At 35.7% G+C, this 22419-nt stretch overlaps 1 protein-coding gene across 4 annotated transcripts in view; it reads right to left on the minus strand.

The window, feature by feature from the left end:
* Window positions 1-22419, minus strand: part of SCLT1 (sodium channel and clathrin linker 1) — a 194604-nt gene that overhangs the window by 126772 nt on the left and 45413 nt on the right. Inside the window, exons 3-5 of one of the 4 annotated variants that reach the window (XM_079153686.1) lie at window positions 14204-14262; window positions 13614-13686; window positions 10019-10074 (exon numbers count right to left, since the gene is read on the minus strand). In XM_079153686.1, the coding sequence (XP_079009812.1) occupies window positions 10019-10074; window positions 13614-13686; window positions 14204-14262 (188 nt within the window). Of the gene's footprint in view, window positions 1-10018; window positions 10075-13613; window positions 13687-14203; window positions 14325-22419 lie in introns of those variants that run through there. The other 3 variants (XM_079153685.1, XM_079153684.1, XM_079153683.1) reach the window with 3 other exon arrangements.

Genomic DNA, 22419 nt, shown 5'->3' on the forward strand with positions numbered 1-22419 from the left:
GGGATAGCTGGGTCAAATGGAGGGTCCATTCCAAGTTTTCTAAGGAATCTCCACACTGCTTTCCAGAGTGGCTGCACTAATTTGCAGCCCCACCAGCAATGTATGAGTGTACCTTTCTCCCCACATCCTCGCCAACACCTGTTGTTGCTCGTATTCTTGATAATCGCCATTCTAATTGAGGTGAGATGGAATCTTAGGGTGGTTTTGATTTGCATTTCTCTTATGACTAGAGATGTTGAGCATTTTTCCATATGTTTGTTGATTGCTTGTAGATCTTCTTCTGTGAAGTGTCTATTCATTTCCTTAGCCCATTTGTCGACTGGATTATTTGAATTCTTGGAGTAGAGTTTTTTGAGTTCTTTATAGATTCTGGAGATTAGTGCTCTATCTGAAGTATGATTGGCAAAGATATTCTCCCACTCTGTAGGCTCTTTCTTCGCATTGCTGATAGTTTCCTTTGCTGAGAGAAAGCTTTTTAGTTTGAATCTATCCCAGTGGTTGATTCTAGCTTTTATTTCTTGTGCTATGGGAGTCCTGTTAAGGAAGTCTGATCCTAGACCAACAAGGTGAAGATTTGGACCTACTTTTTCTTCTATAATCTGCAGGGTCTCTGGTCTGATTCCGAGGTCCTTAATCCATTTTGAGTTTAGTTTCGTGCATGGTGAGAGATATGGGTTTAGTTTCATTCTGTTGCATATGGATTTCCAATTCTCCCAGCACCATTTGTTGAAGAGGCTATCTTTTCTCCATTGCATATTTTTGGCCCCTTTGTCTAGTATGAGAAAATTGTATTTATTTGGGTTTGTGTCCGTGTCCTCTATTCTGTACCATTGATCTACCTTTCTATTTTGGTACCAATACCATGCCGTTTTTGTTACTATTGCTTTGTAATAGAGTTGAAGATCTGGTATTGCAATACCCCCTGTTTCACTCTTCCTGCTAAGGATTGCTTTAGCTATTCTGGGTTTCTTATTCTTCCAGATGAATTTCATAATTGCTTGCTCTATTTCTGTAAGGTACGTCATTGGGATTTTAATTGGAATTGCATTGAATTTGTATAGCACTTTAGGTAGTATGGCCATTTTGACAATATTAATTCTTCCTATCCAAGAACATGGAAGATCTTTCCATCTTCTAAGGTGTTCTTTAATTTCTTTCTTTAGTGTTGTATAGTTCTCATTGTAGAGGTCTTTCACCTCTTTTGTGAGATTGATTCCCAAGTATTTTATTTTTTTCGAGGCTATTGTGAATGGGGTAGTTTTCCTAATTTCTCTGAAGATTCATCACTTACGTATAAAAATTCATTGGATTTATGAGCATTGATCTTGTAACCTGCTATTTTACTGAATTCACTTATGAGTTCTAAGAGTTTTCTGGTGGAATTTCCAGGTTCCTCTAAATATATAATCATGTCATCAGCGAACAGGGATAGTTTGAGTTCTTCTTTTCCAATTCGTATCCCTTTAATTTCTTTGGTTTGTCTAATTGCTCTGGCCAGAGTCTCAAGAACGATGTTGAATAGAAGTGGTGAAAGAGGGCATCCCTGCCTTGTTCCAGTTTTTAGGGGGAATGCTTTCAGCTTTTCACCATTTAGAATGATATTAGCCATGGGCTTAGCATAAATGGCCTTTACAATGTTAAGGAATGTTCCCACTATTCCTATTTTTTCTAGTGTTTTGAGCATGAAGGGGTGCTGTATTTTATCAAATGCTTTTTCTGCATCTATTGAAATAATCATGTGATTCTTGACTTTAAGTCTATTGATATGGTGAATTACGTTTATTGATTTCCTGATGTTGAACCAACCTTGCATTTCTGGGATGAAACCCACTTGATCATGGTGCACTATCTTTTTAATATGTTTTTGTATGCGATTTGCTAAAATTTTGTTGAGAATTTTTGCGTCGATGTTCATTAAGGATATTGTTCTGAAATTTTCTTTCCTTGATGAGTCTCTGTCTGGTTTAGGTATCAATGTGATATTGGCTTCATAGAATGAGTTTGGGAGGGTTCCCTCCTCTTCTATTTTATGGAATACTTTGAGAAGTATTGGAATGAGCTCTTCTTTAAAGGTTTTGTAAAACTCGGCTGAGAACCCATCTGGTCCCGGACTTTTCTTTGTTGGTAGGTTTTTGATGACTTCTTCTATTTCAGTACTTGAAATTGGTCTATTTAAATTGTTTATGTCCTCCTCGTTCAGTTTAGGCAATTCATATGTCTCTAGAAACCTGTTGATGTCTTCGAAATTTTCTATTTTGTTGGAGTATAGATTTTCAAAATAGCTTCTAATTATGTTTTGTATTTCAATCCTGTCTGTTGTGATATTTCCTTGTTCATTCCAAATTTTAGTGATTTGGGTTTTCTCTCGTCTTCTCTTTGTTAGTGTGGCTAAAGGTTTATCAATTTTGTTTATTTTTTCGAAGAACCAACTATTTATTTTGTCAATTTTTTGTATTGTTTCTTTTGTTTCAATTTCATTGATTTCAGCTCTGAGTTTAACTATTTCCTGTCTTCTACTACTCTTGGTGCTGGTCTGTTCTTCTTTTTCTAGGGCTTTGAGCTGTAGTGTTAGGTCGTTTATTTGTTGAGTTTTACTTCTTTTATTAAATGCGCTCCATGAAATAAATTTCCCTCTAAGTACTGCTTTCATAGTGTCCCAGAGATTTTGATATGATGTTTCTTTGTTCTCATTTGCCTCTAAGAATTTTTTAATTTCCTTCCTAATATCTTCTGCTATCCATTCATCATATAATAGCATATTGTTTAATCTCCAGGTGTTGGAATAGTTTCTGTGTTTTACTCTTTCATTTATTTCTAACTTCAATCCATTATGATCTGATAGAATACATGGTAGTGTCTCTATCTTCTTGTATTTGCTAACATTAGCTTTGTGGCATAATATATGGTCTATTTTAGAGAAGGATCCATGTGCTGCTGAGAAGAAAGTGTATTCGCTCTTGGTTGGATGGTATATTCTATAAATGTCCGTTAAGTCTAAATTATTGATTGTGTTATTGAGATCCATGGTTTCTTTGTTCAATTTTTGTCTGGAAGATCTGTCCAGTGGTGAGAGAGGTGTGTTAAAATCACCTAGTATTATTGTGTTATGGTCTATTTGGTTTCTGAAATTGAGAAGGATTTGTTTGACATACATGGATGAGCCACTGTTTGGGGCATAGATGTTTATGATTGTTATATCTTGCTGATTTATGCTTCCCTTAAGAAGTATGAAATGTCCTTCTTTATCCCTTCTGACTAACTTTGGCTTGAAGTCCACATTATCGGAAATGAGAATGGATACTCCAGCTTTTTTGCTGATTCCATGTGCATGGTATGTTTTTCCCCATCATTTCACCTTTAGTCTATGGATATCTTTTTCTATGAGGTGAGTCTCTTGCAGGCAACATATTGTTAGATCTTTCTTTTTAATCCAGTCTGCCAGTCTATGTCTTTTGATTGATGAATTCAGTCCATTAACATTCAGGGTTATTATAGAGAAATGATTTGGTTTCCCGGTCATTTGGTTCATTTTTAAAATTTTGTTTATTTATTTGTTTGACACAACTTGTTTCCTCCTTTATTTGACAATTCCTTTAGGATAATTCCTCCCTTTGATGATTTGCTTCTTTGTTTTTCATCTCTTCTTCATGGAATATTTTGCTGAGAATGTTCTGTAATGCTGGCTTTCTTTTTGTAAATTCTTTTAGCTTTTGTTTATCATTTGGTTTTCATTATTTTTGTCCGAATTTGTAGTTTTAACCCTAACTCTCATAAGAAGATTAAATACCTATTCTGCCATTGATGGAAACAACACTATTTTCAATTTTATTTTTTAACTTATTAAAAATGATAAAAGGTTATGAATACTATTTTTGGCTATATGTCACTAGTTTGATATTCTGTTCTTTTTTTGAGACAAGATCTAGCTATGCTGCCCAGCTGGCCAGAACCCCTGGGCTCAAGGGATCTACCTATCTCTGCCTACCAAGTAGATGGCATTATAGATGTGCACTGATATGCCTGGTCTGTCCATTTTCAGTAGTTTTTAATTTTAGTGTTTGATTCTTTTTATCTATAGTAAAGAGAAATTGTTTGTGTCCATCTTTTGCTATGTCTTATTTTATTACAGGTGTGGTTTATGTTTTTTTTTAAATTTGTATGTGTGCATGTGGTGGGGAGGGCTTGCCATTTATAACTATGTGTGTAAATGTTTCAAGTCTCTGAAAGACATGTTGTTGTTGGTTCATACATGAGTGTATGCAAAAGATATCCACGCACATATACTTGATACTTTTTCCTTATATTCTCCATGACCTTTCTTATTTTTGACCTTGTTTTCTTTGATATACACAAATACATATTTGTAAATATTGAAGATAAATTTTATCTGATTCTACAAGGATATTAGCAATATAATTGAGAAAACCATTAAAGTACCGTAAGGTTTAGGGAATTAATCTATTTTAAGGCATTATTTTTATGTATGTGTTATAGTTTGAATATGAGGTGCACCCCTAAAGCTCCTATGTTGGTACAGGAATATTCAGAGGTGAAATGATTAGGTTAGGCAAGCTGTGACCTAGTTTGAATGGACTAAATGGATGGTAACTGCAGACCAGTGGGGCCTGGCTGGAGGAGGCGGGTCACAGTGGGTGTGCCCTGGAAGGGTTCTTCTTCCCTGTGCGCCTTATGCTTTTTACATTTTGGCTACCATGAATGGAGCAGTGCTCCTCTACCATGCCTTTCCACCATGCTGTTCTGCCTTAGCTTGGGCCCAGAACAAAGAACTCAGCTGATCATGGCTAAACCTCTGAAACTGTGAGCCAAAATAAACATTAACTCCTTAAGTTGTTCTTATCAGGTATTTTGGTCACAGCGATGAAAAAATGACAATGCAGTGTGATTAAAAAAATCTTGACGATCAGAAGTCCATAATTTTAGTTCAACAAAGTTCTGAACAGATTATATACAGGTTGACAAGAACAGTTATGGTTATATTCATATTCATTCAAATACAGGAGCAAGTCAAAATGCAAGAGTCATAGGAAAACAGAAAGGAGAAAATTCTATCATACTTACTTGGCCTGACAGTAAGAAAGGAAATATGTGGAGATTCCAGAGGCAAACAGTGTATCCTTATTATTAATAACACTAACAGTACCACACATCCAATAGTACCATGCATAGTTGCTTTTTTGGCTGTTACCATTAGTCAATTTCCATAGTGCACTCCAAATTCTGGGGAAAAATGTCAGTCTTGCTGGTTAGGCTAATTGCAGAACTGGCTTGCTGAGGGAACAGCTACATTGGCCACTGTGAGAAAGCTGGACAATCAGGAAGCAGTTATACAGGATCGCACCTGTTGGCTGAGATCCTGCAGTCAGGAAGTTGCTGGCAGCTGCCATCCACAGAAACACCCTGTCTTGGCTGTGAGAGGTGACTGCTGGAGCTGGGGGCTCCAGAGTCACACTACACTTGTTAGATTGTCACCCTCCAATACACGCCTCAGGCTCTGTCTCTCTTCCCACTTGAGTCCCAATGTAGGTCTCTTCAAGTGCTATCATTAGCAGCACCCAATTCATATTCTGAACTAGTTAACAGTTTTCTAGTCTCTGAAGCAAGGGAAAACACATTAAAAGGAGGTTGCAGCAGATGTGACTGAAGCTAACATATTTGCCAAAATTTGTTTATAACTTCACAATTTAATTAACTATGACACAAACTAATAAAAGTATGAGTTATTTTTTCTGTGAAACCTAAGCCAAATGTGAAAATCTCAATAAATATGAATTGAATAACTGCTGTTAAGCTGGAAGTAGTGAAGATAATTAATTACAAAAAGTCAGAAAAATCACAGAGGATTAAAAGGAGATAAAAAGGAATTGAGTGAGACTCACTCTTCTTCAAAGAAACTGAAAAGGAAATTATAAATGAAATACACTTTATATGGTTTACATTTGACGGACAACAAAAACTACAATTAATAGACTAAAGTAAAGACCTTGGCATACCAAAAAATTAAGGAATGCATGTTCCTTGACAAATTTTTTAAAGTATCCATTTTTTATGATTCCCCATTTTGTTTGACTTTCAAACAAAATACCAACCGGTCTGCCAGAAGACAAGAGGGCTTCCACTATATTTGATGCCAGCTATAATGTGAAGAATACAAAAAAGAAATAGACTTCCTGACCTAGTGTTAACTATTTTTCGGGAGAAAAGATATTTCTGATGAAATCTTTTTAAAGAAAATAAATATTGTCCTATAATAAAATATAGTACCTTTACATTCAATTGTTTTGTATTTATATTTAGTGTTTAAAGTTATTTCCTATGGTTTTCATCATTATTCTCTTTCCAATACCAGTGTCATTTCAAAAAATATTTAAAGAGCACTTATTATAATCACAAAAACAATAAAGCTGAAAACTTACATTGCAAAGCTCTCGTTTTACATATTAAGGAACCAAGGTTCAAACAAATTGAAGTACCGAGACCAGGAAAGTCACCAGTGAGTAGCTGCAGTAATGAAGTTACAAATGATCATCACAGACAAGAGAGTTGGCAGATGTGATCTTCGTAAAGACAAAGAAGAATCAAACATAATTCCAGCCTGCATTTCTTTGAACTGAATTTGTTTTTGATAGTAAGATGTACTGTTCTTTTCTGTACCATGAAAAAGAAAAATTACTGCCTGTCAACCTTTGACATGCCATGGACTCTGGCCACATCTCAATTTGAAGGTGTTAAAATGGATGAGGGAGAGAAAGCCCATCTTAGAATCAATTAGATGAAACAGAAGAGTTAGACAAATATATGTAAATACGAAACATTCTAGACAGCTGCTTCATATGACCTCTCCACATGCTCCCCTCACAGGACGGACTTTCTTTATCCTCTAAATCCAAATCTCCTGGGTGACAGTGTCCACACTGAAGGGTTATGGAAAATAATATTCCTACAAGACAACTCCCTGAGAAAAATGGAGGGGCAGTTTGGCTCGGGAGTAGGGAGGGGAAATGGCCAAACATTAAACCTCTCCCAATGCACCCTTTCCTAATAACAATGGGCCCTAAAGGAAAGGGGTAATTACTGAATGCTGGACCCTAAACTTTGACCTTTCCCCATCGCAAATTAGTTCTAAATGGAGGCATAGCAAATATTCAAATTCTGGGAAACAATAAATCTCAGAGAAAAAATAGCAATGGGCAGAATTTGAGTATTCAACCCTCGGGATCTGGACTCCTCTCTCCCCAGATAACAGTGAGTTTCAATCTTTTTACAACTACCTGCCCTAAGTTAAAGTTCTAACCTGTAGAACTAGTCCCTGACTGTCAGAACTGCTCATCCACAGTCTCCAATAAAACTATAAAACCCAGACTCCTTCTGTAACTCGGGGGGGCCAGCTCCATACCCAGAAAAAGGCCCCTCCCATGCCTGATAGACGGACTTTGCTGCAGAATAAAGGAAAGTTTGCTGATCTGAGGTTTGGTTCCTGTCTCCTGCCTCTGTCATTTGTGGGCCATGAGTTCACACACACCATGACCATGGGGCAGCATTTCTTCTTGGGGTTAATGCAGAATAGCCTAATTAGCCAAATTATTGCTTCTCTTCTTAGGCCACTCCAAGGAATCAACACATTCTTTCCAAAACTATCCAGTATTCTCCAGCTTTGAGGTGTAACTGGAAACAATCCTAAAGTGCACGCTCTCCTCTGTTTAAAATCCTTAAAGGGCTCACTGTGGTGCTATCTAGGAAGTTCAAACTCCTCAGGAAAGTATACGGAATCTCATGCAGTCTGATCCCTATCCCCCATCCCAGTCTCATCATGAATAATTTCCCTAATTATGCTGAGATATAGTCATATTAATTGACCTGTAATTTATGGAACATATATTTTACTTTCAGCTAATGAACTCCCCACTCATTCTGAAGAGTCATCTTGAATTTCACCAAGTTATTTGAGCCTTGTCTGATATCTCCAGTCAGAGAAAGGTTTTCACAATTCCATCCTGATCTATAGAGATAGGTTGTAGTTACTGTGCCTGCCGTGCCCAGACTTAGGTCGCCTCTGTCGCTCATATTAGTATTTAGAAAATATGACTCTTAGGAAACTGCATGGGCTATTCTGTGTACAGGGAAGCCGATGATTAAATTAAAAGTCTGCATGTTTTTCAAAGGCAGCCCTATCAAGCAAGGTCTATCATAAGATGGCTGGTATAAAGAGCTCTGATGAGCACGAGTAATGGCAGGTGGTTAAACCAACAGGACTGGGCGTCTTGACTTTGAACTACAGAGCAGACAGAATTCTCCTTTTGGTTAGTAGAAGAGTAGAAGGAGCAGCTACACAGAAGGCAGGTGTCACTACAGAGGAGACCGTGAACTGGAAAGAGGAGCACGTCCTTAGAGATGGTCCTGAGGTTTCCCCAGAGCTAGTTACAGTCCACATACTTCCCTTTCATATATTCCAACCGCCTTAAAATAACATAAGCCCAGTCTCTTGACGCATACAGAGATAAATATGAATATATATTAATATATGTAAATAAAAATATATAAATGTTTTATGTTATACATGTCATCATTCAACAAATATTAATTGGACGTTTGACTGAATTGAACATTGGCACACACTAAAAATATAATTAGGAAAAGTGAAGTCAAATTTAAAACCTTTATATATCAGAAAATGAAAACTGACAAACTTATTACAACAATATGCGAAATAGCACTCTAATTTAATTTACTAAGTACTAGTACTTTATAGTCTTTAGGTTTCCTGCTTCTGTATTCTAAAGCTCCATATATGCTCAAATAAAAATCTTGAGAGTTTATTCCACTATCTTAAGATTAGAAGAAAAAAATAGAAAGCTCTGTTCCTTGAATATTACAACCTGGGAATAGATATTTAAAACATCCATGAGCTACCATGTTGTATGGATAATGCCACTCATCATTCATTTCTGCCTCTATCAGAGTGGCTAAAGCCTGCAACTGTATTTCTCAGATGTCCCTGAAGCTGGAGTTGGAGATAATATTAAAAAGTTACCAGTAGGAGGTATGTAAGGGAAATACAGATATCTTAGTAAGAAAAAGATAAATAGAATATTAGGGGAAAAATGAAAAAGTATTTCATGAGAAAAGATAACCAAATGGATAAACAAACATGAAAAATGATTAACCATATTAGTATTTAGAAAATATAAATTTAAACCACAATGAATTTAATAGTCCAAGTGACAACATTGAAGAAGGTTGATGAGAGCTAGTGCTGGTAAAATGTATTGGTCAACATAAACTTAGAAATATCACTGGTGAAATTTAAACTTGCACAACTACCTTGAAAATTAAGTTGCCACTATATCGTAAAGTTGAACAGGTGCATAATCTATGACATGGCAATTTCACCCCTGGAAACACTTGTACTTGTGTATGATATTCAGTGAAAAAAAAATAAGTACCAGAACACTAGACGACATAATGTTTATACAGTTTTTAAAAATGAAAAACTAAACAATATGTTTTTTGTGGATATACATACCTATAAAAATTTTTAGAATAACAAATACAAAATTCATGGTAGTGTTTACTTCTGGCAAAGGGAAGAAGGATGGAAACAGGGATGAAAATGTGAATAGATATATAAGTACTGGCAACATTTTAGTCCCTACTAAGCAGGATGGGGGTTGACAAAGTTTCCATTTTTATCAGTACATTTCCTAACATATATATGACGCTTGATTGATAATATTTATAGAAACTTAATATGTGCCCTATTCCAAGTCCTTGAAAAAAGGGCTTTATCCTTACAGACAACCCTATGAAAAAGGTTTTGTTAATATTTCCAGTTTGTCGACGAGAGAACTAAGCAGAAAGAAGTTCAGTAATTTGTTTAAGGTCACACATTGGAGCCAGAGCATGATGCTCTTGTAGCCAGTAGATTTTAAGTATCAAATAACAAAACTGAACGTCATCAAAAACAGCAATAAAAGAAAAAAACAAGAGCTAATTGATCTACCTTTCATTTTCCTTGATGACATTTTCAAGTTGCAGTTTCATCTCACCCATCTGTTGCTGAAAGAATAAGTTACAGTGTCATGATACATGTCCCAGACAGTTAAATCTCCATTAACTAGTTCATTCACATGGAAGCAATTAGACTTTATATTACTCTACAGATAAAAAAAACTTATCAATTTTAAATATGAATAGTTTGATAATTCACAGAACATAGTAAAACATTCATTTTGAATAGACTATAAATAATTTTAAGTAGCACATTGAGAAATATTTATAATTTCCATGATTTCTAGCCATGAAAAACAGATGAAAGGTTTTTCTCAGTATCACACTATAACAAATACAAGATGATGCCTGTATCTTGACTGTATATCTTAATTCAGCTTAGATGAAGCCCACTCAGAAGTGTGTGCATTTTTCTAATATTTCAATGGGTACAATGGTAATGGGGAAAGAGAACGGAGATCTTCTTCAGCAGCTGTTCATTTAGTCTCTGAATCAGCAGCTTTATTAACTATTTAAACCCTCTGCACTAGGCAGGACTGCTGTGGAAATCAGGCATGGTCACTGACATATAGTTAGCAGGAAAGAGAGTTTAAAAGTAAAACACATTCTGAAGAATAAAAGACTGTACAGGAAAGAGTTGAGGTTCTGATGAACTTTCTCTGAAGGAATAAAGGGATTCCTAGGATTTCAAAATGAAAGCAGGAACTTTTCAAGGAAAGGGAAATATGAGTAAAGGAATAAAGGCAAACAATGAGTAGTGAGCTCTCAAAAGAAGTAAACGGGTAAGCGGAAAAAGGGCGCACAGCGAGGCGGCCAGGTGAAATCACACTTGAGCACGCCCATTAGTTTTGATTGTGCACCCTGGTAAAGGACAGGAGCCAGGCCTGGAGTGAACCCTGCAAAAGACGCATGGGACAGTCCATGGGAGTCCAAGTCCTCCTCTCTCCCTTCCAACCAGACAAGCTTAAGGCAGCTCAGTCCCGAAAGCAGCAATAGTCAATTCTAACTACAAAGCTGGTGTGAAAGGTGAATTTTTCCCAGAACGCTGCTATGCCTGAATCATACTTAAACCAAAATGAATTAACTTACTACCAGATTGAGTACTGACCGTACATGGAGAAAGAGATAAAACTGTAAAAGGAATGTGTGGGATATCTTGAATGTGATGCTTAAAGATTTGGATTTTATTGTAGCAATTATCCCCATTTAAACAATTTTTTAAAAAATTGATCTTTAAAAACTTTTAAAATAGCAATGTATCTTGAAAAGTATTTCTTACTTTCAAAAACTTACAAAGGATATATCTGCATCCGTTACATTTATAGATGGATGATAATGATCACATTAAAATTCCTTACTGTAAAATATTTCAAAATATTTAATATTTGAGAGGGAAGGAATTCTACACAGTATTTCTCACATCATTTAATCTTCCCCTACTATTTACATTTTCCTAATAGAAAAATCTTTCTATAGAGAATTACAGCAATATTTTTCCTGCTTTGAAGAGAGACTATTTTTGGATTGAGTCAGTAAGTCCTAAGAATTAGTTCTACTAATTAATAATATCAATCTGAGCAATTATTCTAGAAGTAGCTGTCAACATCTTTTTTCCCTCTCTAAAAGAACAACTCCTCTTATCATCATAGATTCTGGGTTTTCTACTGTAATTTCTCCTAGCAATTAATTCAGTAATCACCCTTAAATGGTAAGAATGCCAAATGAAAATGAAACTAAACATTATAGTAAAATAGCTGATTAAAGAGATACATAAATCATATAATAAAAGTTTAAAAGACTTTAATTTCAAGATAATCAGTTACTCTATGCTATAACAATTAGAGCACATAATATGCTATTTCAGCAATTTACAGAAAGTAGATTCAGAGAAACTTTAGATTCACTAGTCCTAAAGATAAAAGCAAAATATCATTTGTGCAAAAAGGAGCTTTCTATTGTTCTTTAATTGTCAATTAGAAAGATGAAAAGACATTACTGTGGTTGGCTTAAATTTAAATGACCACAGGCTAAAAAGTACTAGTAAAGACTAGAAAATGAACCAAGAATTGGCTTATGATAAGGTAGAAAATGCAATATAAGGAAAAGACTGTTTTTGAAATTTTTAACTTTATATATTGAGGAATAATCTTTTTAGATTTTTAAAAATTTGTTCTAACTGGTTATACATGACAGTAGAAGGCATTTTCACACACTGTTCACATTCCTATGGCTGTGGGGATGGGAAGGACAGTAGGATGAGACAGACATTATTTTCCTATAAACATGTATAATTACACTACTGGTGTGACTCAGAAGAATAATCTTCTAAAAGAAAGTCTACATATTTCCAGATGCAATGGAATAATTAACTTTATGCTTAGGAATTGGAAGCATGTGTTTGTTCAGTAAAGTTACATATCAACCCATCAACTGAAAACTAAGAGACTATTAAGCTCTAACCATCATGTTTTCATAAGCCCTGTCATTTAATCATTCATCAGATATTTAAAGACTTACTATGTGCTATACTTTAAACGTAACACAGGATCTCATCCTACTAATGTATACAGAGAAGAGTAACGAAGTGAGCAAGTGCTTAGTGGCTGCCATGCCTAAAGTGGCATTCTGAGAAAATCAGTCTCAAGGGTTTGTTTTTATGTCAATTCATTATACTGTCTTCCATCTGCACTAAATTAAGTCAACCCTGCTCGCCTTTCCACAACAAAACTGATCCAGGGATTGGCATCTTAGCCAAATACAATCATGAGTATATTCAAGCTCTAACAAAGGGAAGTCATTGCCAGCTGGTGGGCCTAGCTTTAGACGTGTAAATTCTAATTAAGAAATGCTTCTATTGTATTGTTATCCCAGTATTATAAAATTTGGGAAGAAAATGTAAAAGACATTTTCAGTTCAAAGAAATACATTATAAATATTAGTTATACTCTAAAAAAAGGAATGCATTGAAACTCAGATTGTATCCTGAACAATTCTGTGCTATTATTCTAATTTTCCATGATTCTAGTCTCAGAAGCCCTGGAAACCAGAATAATAATCTGTCTGAAGAGACAGATTTCTCTGTTTCTTTTTTCCCTCATTCCTAAAATAAGCTCTCATTGCTAAGAGAATTTCAGAAAGAAAGAAAGAAAAAAACTGCTACGGTTCAAGCCTATATTAGAAGTGGATTAATAATATTTAAAAAACATAAAACAAAACATCTGACAGAGACAATATTTGAAATTGGGGGGAAAGTCCATTATGCAAACAGTAAGAAAGACAGGTAGAATGAAAATAAGAAGGGCCTGAAAGGATGAGTCAATTTGAGAGAGAGAAGTAAATAAGCAAGCAACAATGCGACCAAAAGATTCTACTAAGCATCAGGGATGTTCCTGTCAGAGAAGAAGAACAAGTAAATACTGAATTAAAAACGAAACTGAAGAGAAACTTTAAACACACACACGTGGTTACAGAGTCAAAAATTGATTGATTACAGCAAAATATTTTATTTCTAATCAATTTTTTTAAAGAATGTATTTTTTCTTTTCAAAATAAAATATTACAAAAAATTCATAATTAAGACTTCATACCTGATAATATTTTAGCTGGCGATTTAGCTCTTCTAGTTGTTTATCATACTCAGTAATAAGAGGTGCTAAAAAGCTAAAGAAAAAAATGAATATGCTATATTTTAAATGTTATTTAGTTTAATAAGTATCTAACAAGTGAAATAATTTACATGTCAACATTTAATAGGAATCAATACCTGGCCTTTTTTCCTAGATCAAGGGTTTTCAATCTTAGCACAATCGATATTTTGGACTGAAAGTTCTTGGTTGTATGTGGGGTTGGCAGTGGCATAGGAAGCTGGTCTTGAACATTTAGGCTATTTAATAGCATCCCTGATCTTTACTCAGTAGATGCCAGTCACTGCCTCCCACTCCTTGGGAAAATGTTTCTGGACATTGCCAAGTATCTCCTAGGGGACAGGGGCCAAATCATCCTCCACTGTGAATCACTCTACAGACTCTGTAATACCCGCTGTTCCTTATCAATTCAATAACAAGTCATTTAAAACTAACTGTAGCAGACCATGACATAACTTTCCTAATACTGAAAGAATTCTTTCAATGATAATTAATATAATTAATAAAATAACATTTTTCTGGTAATACTTTACCTTTGGTCAACAACAGAGTTTACTGATATGTTATCTCCATCTCCTTTGAAGACAGCTTTCTAAAATAGAAAATATGGAACTTTAAATGTTTAAATTAAATAATTAAAAATTTTTAAAATCTTATAAAATCTATTGATATAATTCAAGAAGAGAGAAAAAGGGAAAAAAAATCAACTTAATTGATATTGAAACACATTTTGTAAATTTACCAGTCATATATGCTAAAACAAAATAAAAGCAACCTCTTAACAAATTAGAAATGTAAGTAGTTTTTCTTGATTTTATAAAAATATCTACCAGAAACCTACATTAATTACCATTCTTCATAATGGCAGAGCAGAGGCACTGCATTAAATTCAGAAGTAATACAAGGCTGTTCACTGTCACTTTTAAAATTCAACATCATTGTTATGCTTTGGATGTGAGGTGTTCCCCAAAAGCTCACGTCTGAGACAATGCAATAAGGTTCAGAGGAAAAAATGACTGAGTTGTGAGAGTCTTAACCCATATAGTGAATTAAATCCCTGATAGGGATTAACTGAGTGGCTGGAGGAGATGGGCATTGGGGATGTGGCTTTGGGTTACACTTTTATATCAGGCAAATGAAGTATTTCTCTCTGCTTCATGATCACCCATGTGGGCTGCTTCCCTCTGCCACACTCTTCCACCATGATGTTCAGCCTCACTTTGGGACCAAGGAATAGAGCCTGCTGCCTATGGACTGAGACCTCTGAAACTGTGAGCCCCTAAACTTTTCCTCCTCTACAATTGTTCTGGTCGGTCCTTTCAGTCACCGCAGTGAAAAAGCTGACTAAAACAATCATACCAAAAGTTCTTGTCAATACAACATGATATGGAGGAGAATTTGAAGGTAGAAAAGCAAAATAACAATATTATTATTTACAGACAATTTACCATTTACCTAGACAATGTCACATAGACCGCTAAATATTAGGACTAATAAGAAATACACTAAGTCCCCAGATAGAAGAAAAACAATTAAAAACAAATCAGTAGATTCTTCAAACACTAGTACTTTCCTTCTTGATCTACCGTGAAAGAGATTTATGAATTTTATGGATCTTTAAAACAATCAACTTTTTTAGCTTTGTAGCTTCTTATGTTTTCCCCCCATTGATTTCTACCTCTTTCTTCTTTTTTTTTTTTTTTTTTTTTTTGGGGGGAGGGCACTAATTTGCTGTGCTTTTTCTATTTTTTCTTCTTAAATCCTTGTAATGAAGACTGCGAACTTCCCTCTAAGCACAGCTTTAGTTACATTCTACAAATTTAAAAATGTTCAATTTTTGATTTTGAGATAATTGTAGATTTACAGGCAATTATAAGAAATAATAGATATCATATAACTTTTGATCAGTTTTCCCCAATGGCAACACCTTGCAAAAACTAGTTTAATATATAGATACTCCTCAACTTCTGATGGGCTCATGTCCTAATAAACCCATTATAAGTTGAAAACATGGTAAGTTGGAAAATACACCTAACCTACCAAACACCACAGCTCAGCAACCCAGTACACTGAAACACAGATAGTTCACCTTCTGATCAAGTGGCTGGCTAGGAGCTGTGACTCACTGTGGCCTCCCAGCATGACAAAAGAGTGTCGTACCAGGTATAGCTTACCCCCCCAAAAAAGATGAAATTTGAAAGTACAGTTTTTCTACTGAATGTGTTTGCTTTGCACCATCCCAGAGTGAAAAATAATCTAATACCAAACCATGGTAGATTGGGTACTACCTATAGTACAATGTTACCACCAAGATGCTGACGCTCTGAAGATATACAATAGTTCCATAACCCAAGGGTCCCTCATGCTGCCAATTTTGCCATACCTACTTACCTCTCACCATCTTGTCCCTGAACCTTGGGCATTCACTAATCTGGACTCCATTATATTTGTCAGTTTTACAATGTACATAAATGGAATCAAACAGTATTTAATCTCCTGGGATTAGCTCCCTCTCCCACTCAGTACAAGATTCTAGACATTTGCTGCCCGTATCAATAACTAATTTCTTTTTATTGCTGAATAATATTATATTGTAAGCATGTTACTACTGCGTGTTTAACCACTCCCCTACAGAAAGGTATCTTGGTTGTTCCCTGTTTAGGATATTATGAACAAAGCTTCCCTAAATATCTGTATACAGATTTTTTCTGTGAACATAAGATGCTTAAGAGTGCAAATGCTGGGTCTAATAATAATTTCATGTTTCCCTGTTTAAAAAAAATTACCAAACTGTTTCCCGAGTAGCCATAACATTTATATTCCCCCCAATAATGCATGATTATTATTAGTCCCATTTTATGTTGCTATAACAAAATATCTGAGGCTGTGTAAAATACCAAAGAAAAGAGGTTTACTTAGCTACACTCTTCTGGAGACCCAAGAGCACATTTTGTTCTGGTAAGAACCTTCCCTTGAGGTGAAGGCACATGGCATCATGGTGGAATTGTATGTAAAGCGAGGCATCACCCGGCAAGACAGAAGGCCAGAAAGGGATTCTTAACAACTTGCTCCCATGAGAACAACTAACTCGCTGTGAGATTAGCAGCACCCCTAACCACCTAGACACCTCTCACTAGTATACCTCTGAACAACACCACCCTAAGCACCATGCCTCCAATAATGAACCTCTGGGAACCAACCACACCCCAAATCACAACAGTGATGACCTGGTTTTTCACCATACTCATCAACATTTCTCACTATATTTATTTAAACCATGCTGGAAGGTACATAGTGCCTATTTCATCATGTTTTTACTTTAAATCTAGTGATTTAATTTAAATTGTGGTAGGCTGAACAATGACCACCAAAAATGTTTACATCCTAACCTCTGAACCCGTGAATTTGGCTATGGCATATGGCAAAAGGAATTGGGGAGATGTGATTAAGAATTTGAACTGGAAGATAATTCTAGATTACTCAGGTGGAAAATCCATGTCATCATAAAGTTTTTATCAAGAAGGAGGCAGATGAAAATCAGAAAGAAGGCTACATGAAGAAGAAATTCAGAAAAGGGAAGACATGAGCCTCAGAACCAGAGCACAGCCTTGTGGACACTTTAATTTCAGTCAGTGAGACCCATTCAGAATTCTGGCTTCCAGAACTGTAGCATAATAATTTGTGTTGTTTAAGTGTCTGTGTTTTATGGTGATTTGTTCAGCAATATGAAAATGATGATGATGAACACTCTCACATGTGCTTACTAGATACTGCATATCCTTTTCAGCGAAAAAGGAGTACCCCATCTTCATGTCTTTGGCTGTTTACTAGGCTACGCTTGAGGTATGATGACAAAAAAAAAAAATGGTACGTCTCTCAGGTATACAAAGTAATGATCTGATACACCTGTATATAGTGAGATGACGGCCAAATCAAGGTTATCCATCTCTTCCTATAGTTAAACTTCTTGTGTTTTGTTTTGTGGTGAGAAACACTGAGATTTACTTTGTTAGCAAACTTCAAGTATAGCACATTATTATTTTTTTCTTTTTCTTTTGTTACCAGGATTTAACTAGGAGGGCTTTATGTGAGCACATCCCAAACCACTTTATTTATTTTTTTTTTTTGAGTCAGAGTTTCACTAAATTGCTGAGGGGGCCTCGTTAAATTGCTGAGACTAGCCTAAAACTTGTGAGCCTCCTGGCCTGAGTCTCCCGAGTCACTGGGAATGCAGGTGTGCACCACCAGGACTGGCTATACTATATTATTCTTAACGATATTCACCATGCTGTATATTAGATCTCTGGAACTCCTATTTCCTCATAACTGATAGTTTATGCCCCCTTACAAAATCATTGTTTCTGCAACACCCCAGCCCATGGTGCCCACAATTCTCACTCTTTGCTTTTATGAGTTCAGTGCTTAAAATTCTACAGCTAAGTGATGTCATGAAGTATTTGGATTTATTTCACAAACCAATAAGTTACGCCATGTTGTCACAGATGGTCAAATTTCCTTCGTTCTTAGACTGGGTAATGAAGAACTCTTCTCTCTCCATATATGACAAAAAATCATTGTCAAGACCACTGTCAAAGAGCTCTCCTCTTGTTTGTGGGAATATTATGGTTTCAGGCCCTACATTAAGTATTTAATCCATTTTGAGTTGATTTTTTTTTTTTTTTTTTGTATGATACAGCAGTCTACTTTCATTCTTTTGCATCTGGATATCCAGATTTCTTGACCACCATTTATTAAAGATAATTCTTTCCTCATTGTACATTCTTGACACTATGTTGAAGTATAGTTGACAGTATGTTGTGAGTTAACGTCTGTGTTCTCTATTTCTGTTCAGTTTGGCTATGTGTCTGTTTTCATACTGTTTGATTAATATGGTTTTGAATGTAACTTGAAATTAGGAAGGGTGATGCCTACATTTTGTCCTTCCTCAAGAATTTCTTAGCTATTCAGGGTCTTTAGTGGTCCTATACAATTATTTTTTCTCTTTCTGCAAAACTGCCAATGGATTTGATGCAGACTGCACTGAATCTGTAGACTGCTTTGGTAGTGTGGACATTGTGGCAGGCGAAACCCAGGGCCCAGGGTTACGCCATGTGCATCTAAAGATGGCGACTGGCAGAGAGCAAAGGGTATCCTGATTACGCCTGGAGAAGGCGTAATCAACGGTATCCTGATTGGCTGTATGATAATCAGTTCAGCGGCCTAGCGCGTGGACAGATATACTTTACATGTATGCTCGAGCGAGTGATCGCTTGACCTTTAACAGGATTGGATGGACATATCTGGTTACAATTGCTTATGCATGAGACTGCTTATATATTGAAGGTGTTATTTGAATAAAGGGGAAGCTGCTTCATGAACGTCTGAAGTGTACGTGTCTTTCTTCCCGCTGGTTGGGCCGTAAGAGCGAGAAGCAACTGTGGAGCCACTTGGAGCAGCCTGGCAAAGAAGCCGTGGTTTTCCGTAGGACACTTTTACAATACTAAGTCTTCCAATCCATGAATACAGGGCCTTTTACCATTTATTTTTATCTTTTATTTCTTTCATCACTGTCTTATAGTTTTCAATTTCTTAGTGTTTTTCACTTCCCTGACTGATTTTTTTCCGAAGTAGTTTATTCTTTTTGATGCTACTGTAAATAAGATTGTTTTAATTTCTTTTTCAGATAGTTTACTGTTAGTGCATAGAGAAGCAACTGACTTTAATGTTACTTTTCCACCTAGCGAATTTACCAGTTTTTTAAAATTAATTTTAATACTTTTTGATGGAATTTTTAGATTTTTTTCTGTATATAAGACAATGTCACAAAAACAAAGGAGTTTTATTTCTTTTTTTCTGATCTGGATCCAATTTCTTTCTTTTTCTTGCCTAACTGCTAGAACTTTCTTGCCAACTTTTGCTAGGACTTCCACTACTTTTTGACTAGAAGTGGCAATAATGATCCTGGAGAATATTCCAAGCATGCTTGAGAAAAATATGTTGCCGCGTTGGAATCTTCCACATGTCCGTGAGGCCCTTTGGTCGAAAGTACAGTTCATGAGCAATGTTCCTTGTAGACCTCCTGTCTGAATGATCTATCCATTGTTGAAAGTGAGATACTGAAGTTCCCTATTACTATTAATTACTGTTTACTTCTCCCTTCAGATATATTAGTACTGTTTTACATATTCAGGTGTTCCAATTTTGAGTATATGTGTATTCACAATTGTCATATTCTCCTAATGATTTGACTTTCATCTTGTCTCTTGGACAATTATTACCCTATGTGTCTAACCATAGCTACCCCTGTGCGTGCTCACGCTCTCTCCCTCTCCTCTCTCTCTGCCTGTCCTGTTTGCACCATCACGGAGTATCTCTTCCTAACCCTCCATTTCCATCCTGTGTGTGTTATTTAATTCTTTGATTTTTTTTAAATCTACTCAGTCACTTTGTGTCTTAGAGAATTTAGTTCCTCTAAATTTTAAGGAATTGCTGCCAATACTTCCTAGTGCCATTTTATTGCTTGATCAGTGTTTTGTAATTCCCGTGTTCTTATCTTCTCTTGCTTTCTTCTATTGGGTTTAGTAATCTTTCTATAATAGCTTATTTTCATGTTCTTCTCTTTATCTTCTGCATATCTATGACAGGATTTTGCTTTGTAGTTACCATGTTCTTACATAAAACATTCCATAATTACAATAGTCTACTTTAAGCTTATAGTAACTTAACTTCAATCACATACAAAAACTTTAAGCTTTTATTCTTCAATTTCTCATAATTTTTAAAAAATCTCACCATTAACTTTTTATGAGTATCCTTTAGCAAACAGTTATAATTATTTTAAAAATGTATCTTTTAATCTTTATACAACTGTTAAAAAGTGATTCACACACTACCAGTATTAGAATATTCTTAATTTGACCCAAACTTAACTTTTAGTTATTTTCATATTTCAACACACATCTGATGTCTTCTCATTTAAGAATTCTCTATGGTGAACCCCTTCAGCTTTTGTTTATCTAGAAAAGTATTATCTCTCTTCTGTTTCTTTCTGATTGAGTTTTGCCAGGCAAAGTATTCTTGGTTGACAATTCCACCCCTGCCCCTGCCGCCATACTTTGAATATATCATGCTACTCATTCATGGCCTGTAAAGTTTCTGCTAAGAAGTCCACTAATAGTCTTCTGGAAATGACCTTGTATATGATGAGTCTTTCTATTGCTGCTTTCAAAATTATGTCTTTGATTTTTGACAATTTGATTACAACATGTCTTGGTAAAGTCAACTTTGGGTTGATTTTGTATTGAAAACTTTGATTCTCATATACCTCAATATCTAGATCTCTTGCCCAAGATTTGTTAAGTTTTCAGACATTATTTTTTAAAGTAAGTCTTGTGCCTTATTCCATTTTCTCCCTGAGAGTGGTGCCCTGAAATGCTCAAGTTTCGTGTGTTTTGTCTTCTGCAGAATTGAGCCAGATGATCTTAAGTGCTTAGAAGCCCTCTACAAATGTGCATGCTCATATGAGGGTGGGGGGGAGTGCAAATATGGGGAGTCAGTCATAGGGCAGGGGCAGAATGAGGTACATGAAGCACTGGAGTGACCCGTGGTCCAGTAGTGGTGGTGGAATCTATAGAAGAATTATCCCAAGAGCTCTGTGAGCTGTCCTGCTGATAGAGTCTACAAAGTACTTAATAGGTTACAAAGCCTTTTGTTGAGTTGCTATGAGTCCTGGCCTATATTCTGTGCTTACCTCTCCTAGTCATTCAGTCATGCTGAAGCCCTCAGTATTCTGACTGGGTCAAAAAAGAAGTGGGGGCTGGGATATAGCTCAGGTGGTGGAGTGCTTGCCTCCCAAGTATAAGGCCCTGGGTTCAATCCCCAGCACCACAAAAAAAAAAAAAAAAAAAAAAAAAAAAAAAAAGAAGTGGGCCTCTTGGGAATATCCTACACAGCTGGGAAGCCAGAGCTCACTTGCTACGTCCACAGGAAGAACTACAAGCCAAGGGACTCTCTCTCTTGTAACTGAGCAGTGCTACCATGGGGGAGGGGTAACATGGGTAAAGTGAAACTGCTCTTACTCTTTTCAATCCATCTATTCTCTAAATTGTTTTCTCCCCTCAATGGAGTGGTAGAACTTAGCTGCTGGACCCTTGGATTCCTAAAAGGTACTCTTGTCTGTGAATGGTTGTCAAAATGTATAGACTGAAGGGAAATGATGGTAGAAAACTCCTACCTTCTTGCTCTGCTGCTCATTTTCTATTGGATAGTTTTGTTTTGTTTTTTAAATATTAAAGTTTGAGTGTTTATCTTCCCTGTAAAACCTCTTAGATGTGCATTTAGGGACATGTCCAAGAATATATTTAAATAATATGGCAAAATTAAAGAACCAGAAAAAATCTGAATTTTCTCAAAAGGACAACAATGATAAATTTTGGCAAAGGAGTATAATAGAGTGTAGTAGGTAGCAGCAATAGTATATAAATGGTAATAAATGTACCAAATATTAAAAATAATATTAAGCACAAAAAGCAGTTCTGCAGGATATATGTAATACGGTATTGTCACTTATATTAGGGTTTAAAAATGTGGCAAATGGTAACATAAAATGATCACATATATTAAAAGTATTAAAGTATGTATAGTATTGAAAAGGACTAAATTCAGGTTAGTGACTATCATGGGGAAGGAACAGGGTACACAGGGAGATTCAATTATTTCTATAACACTTTATTTCTTAACAAAAACAAAA

The sequence above is a fragment of the Sciurus vulgaris genome (genome assembly GCF_902686455.1).
Source record: "Sciurus vulgaris genome assembly, chromosome: 9".
NCBI classification, from domain to species: domain Eukaryota; kingdom Metazoa; phylum Chordata; class Mammalia; order Rodentia; family Sciuridae; genus Sciurus; species Sciurus vulgaris.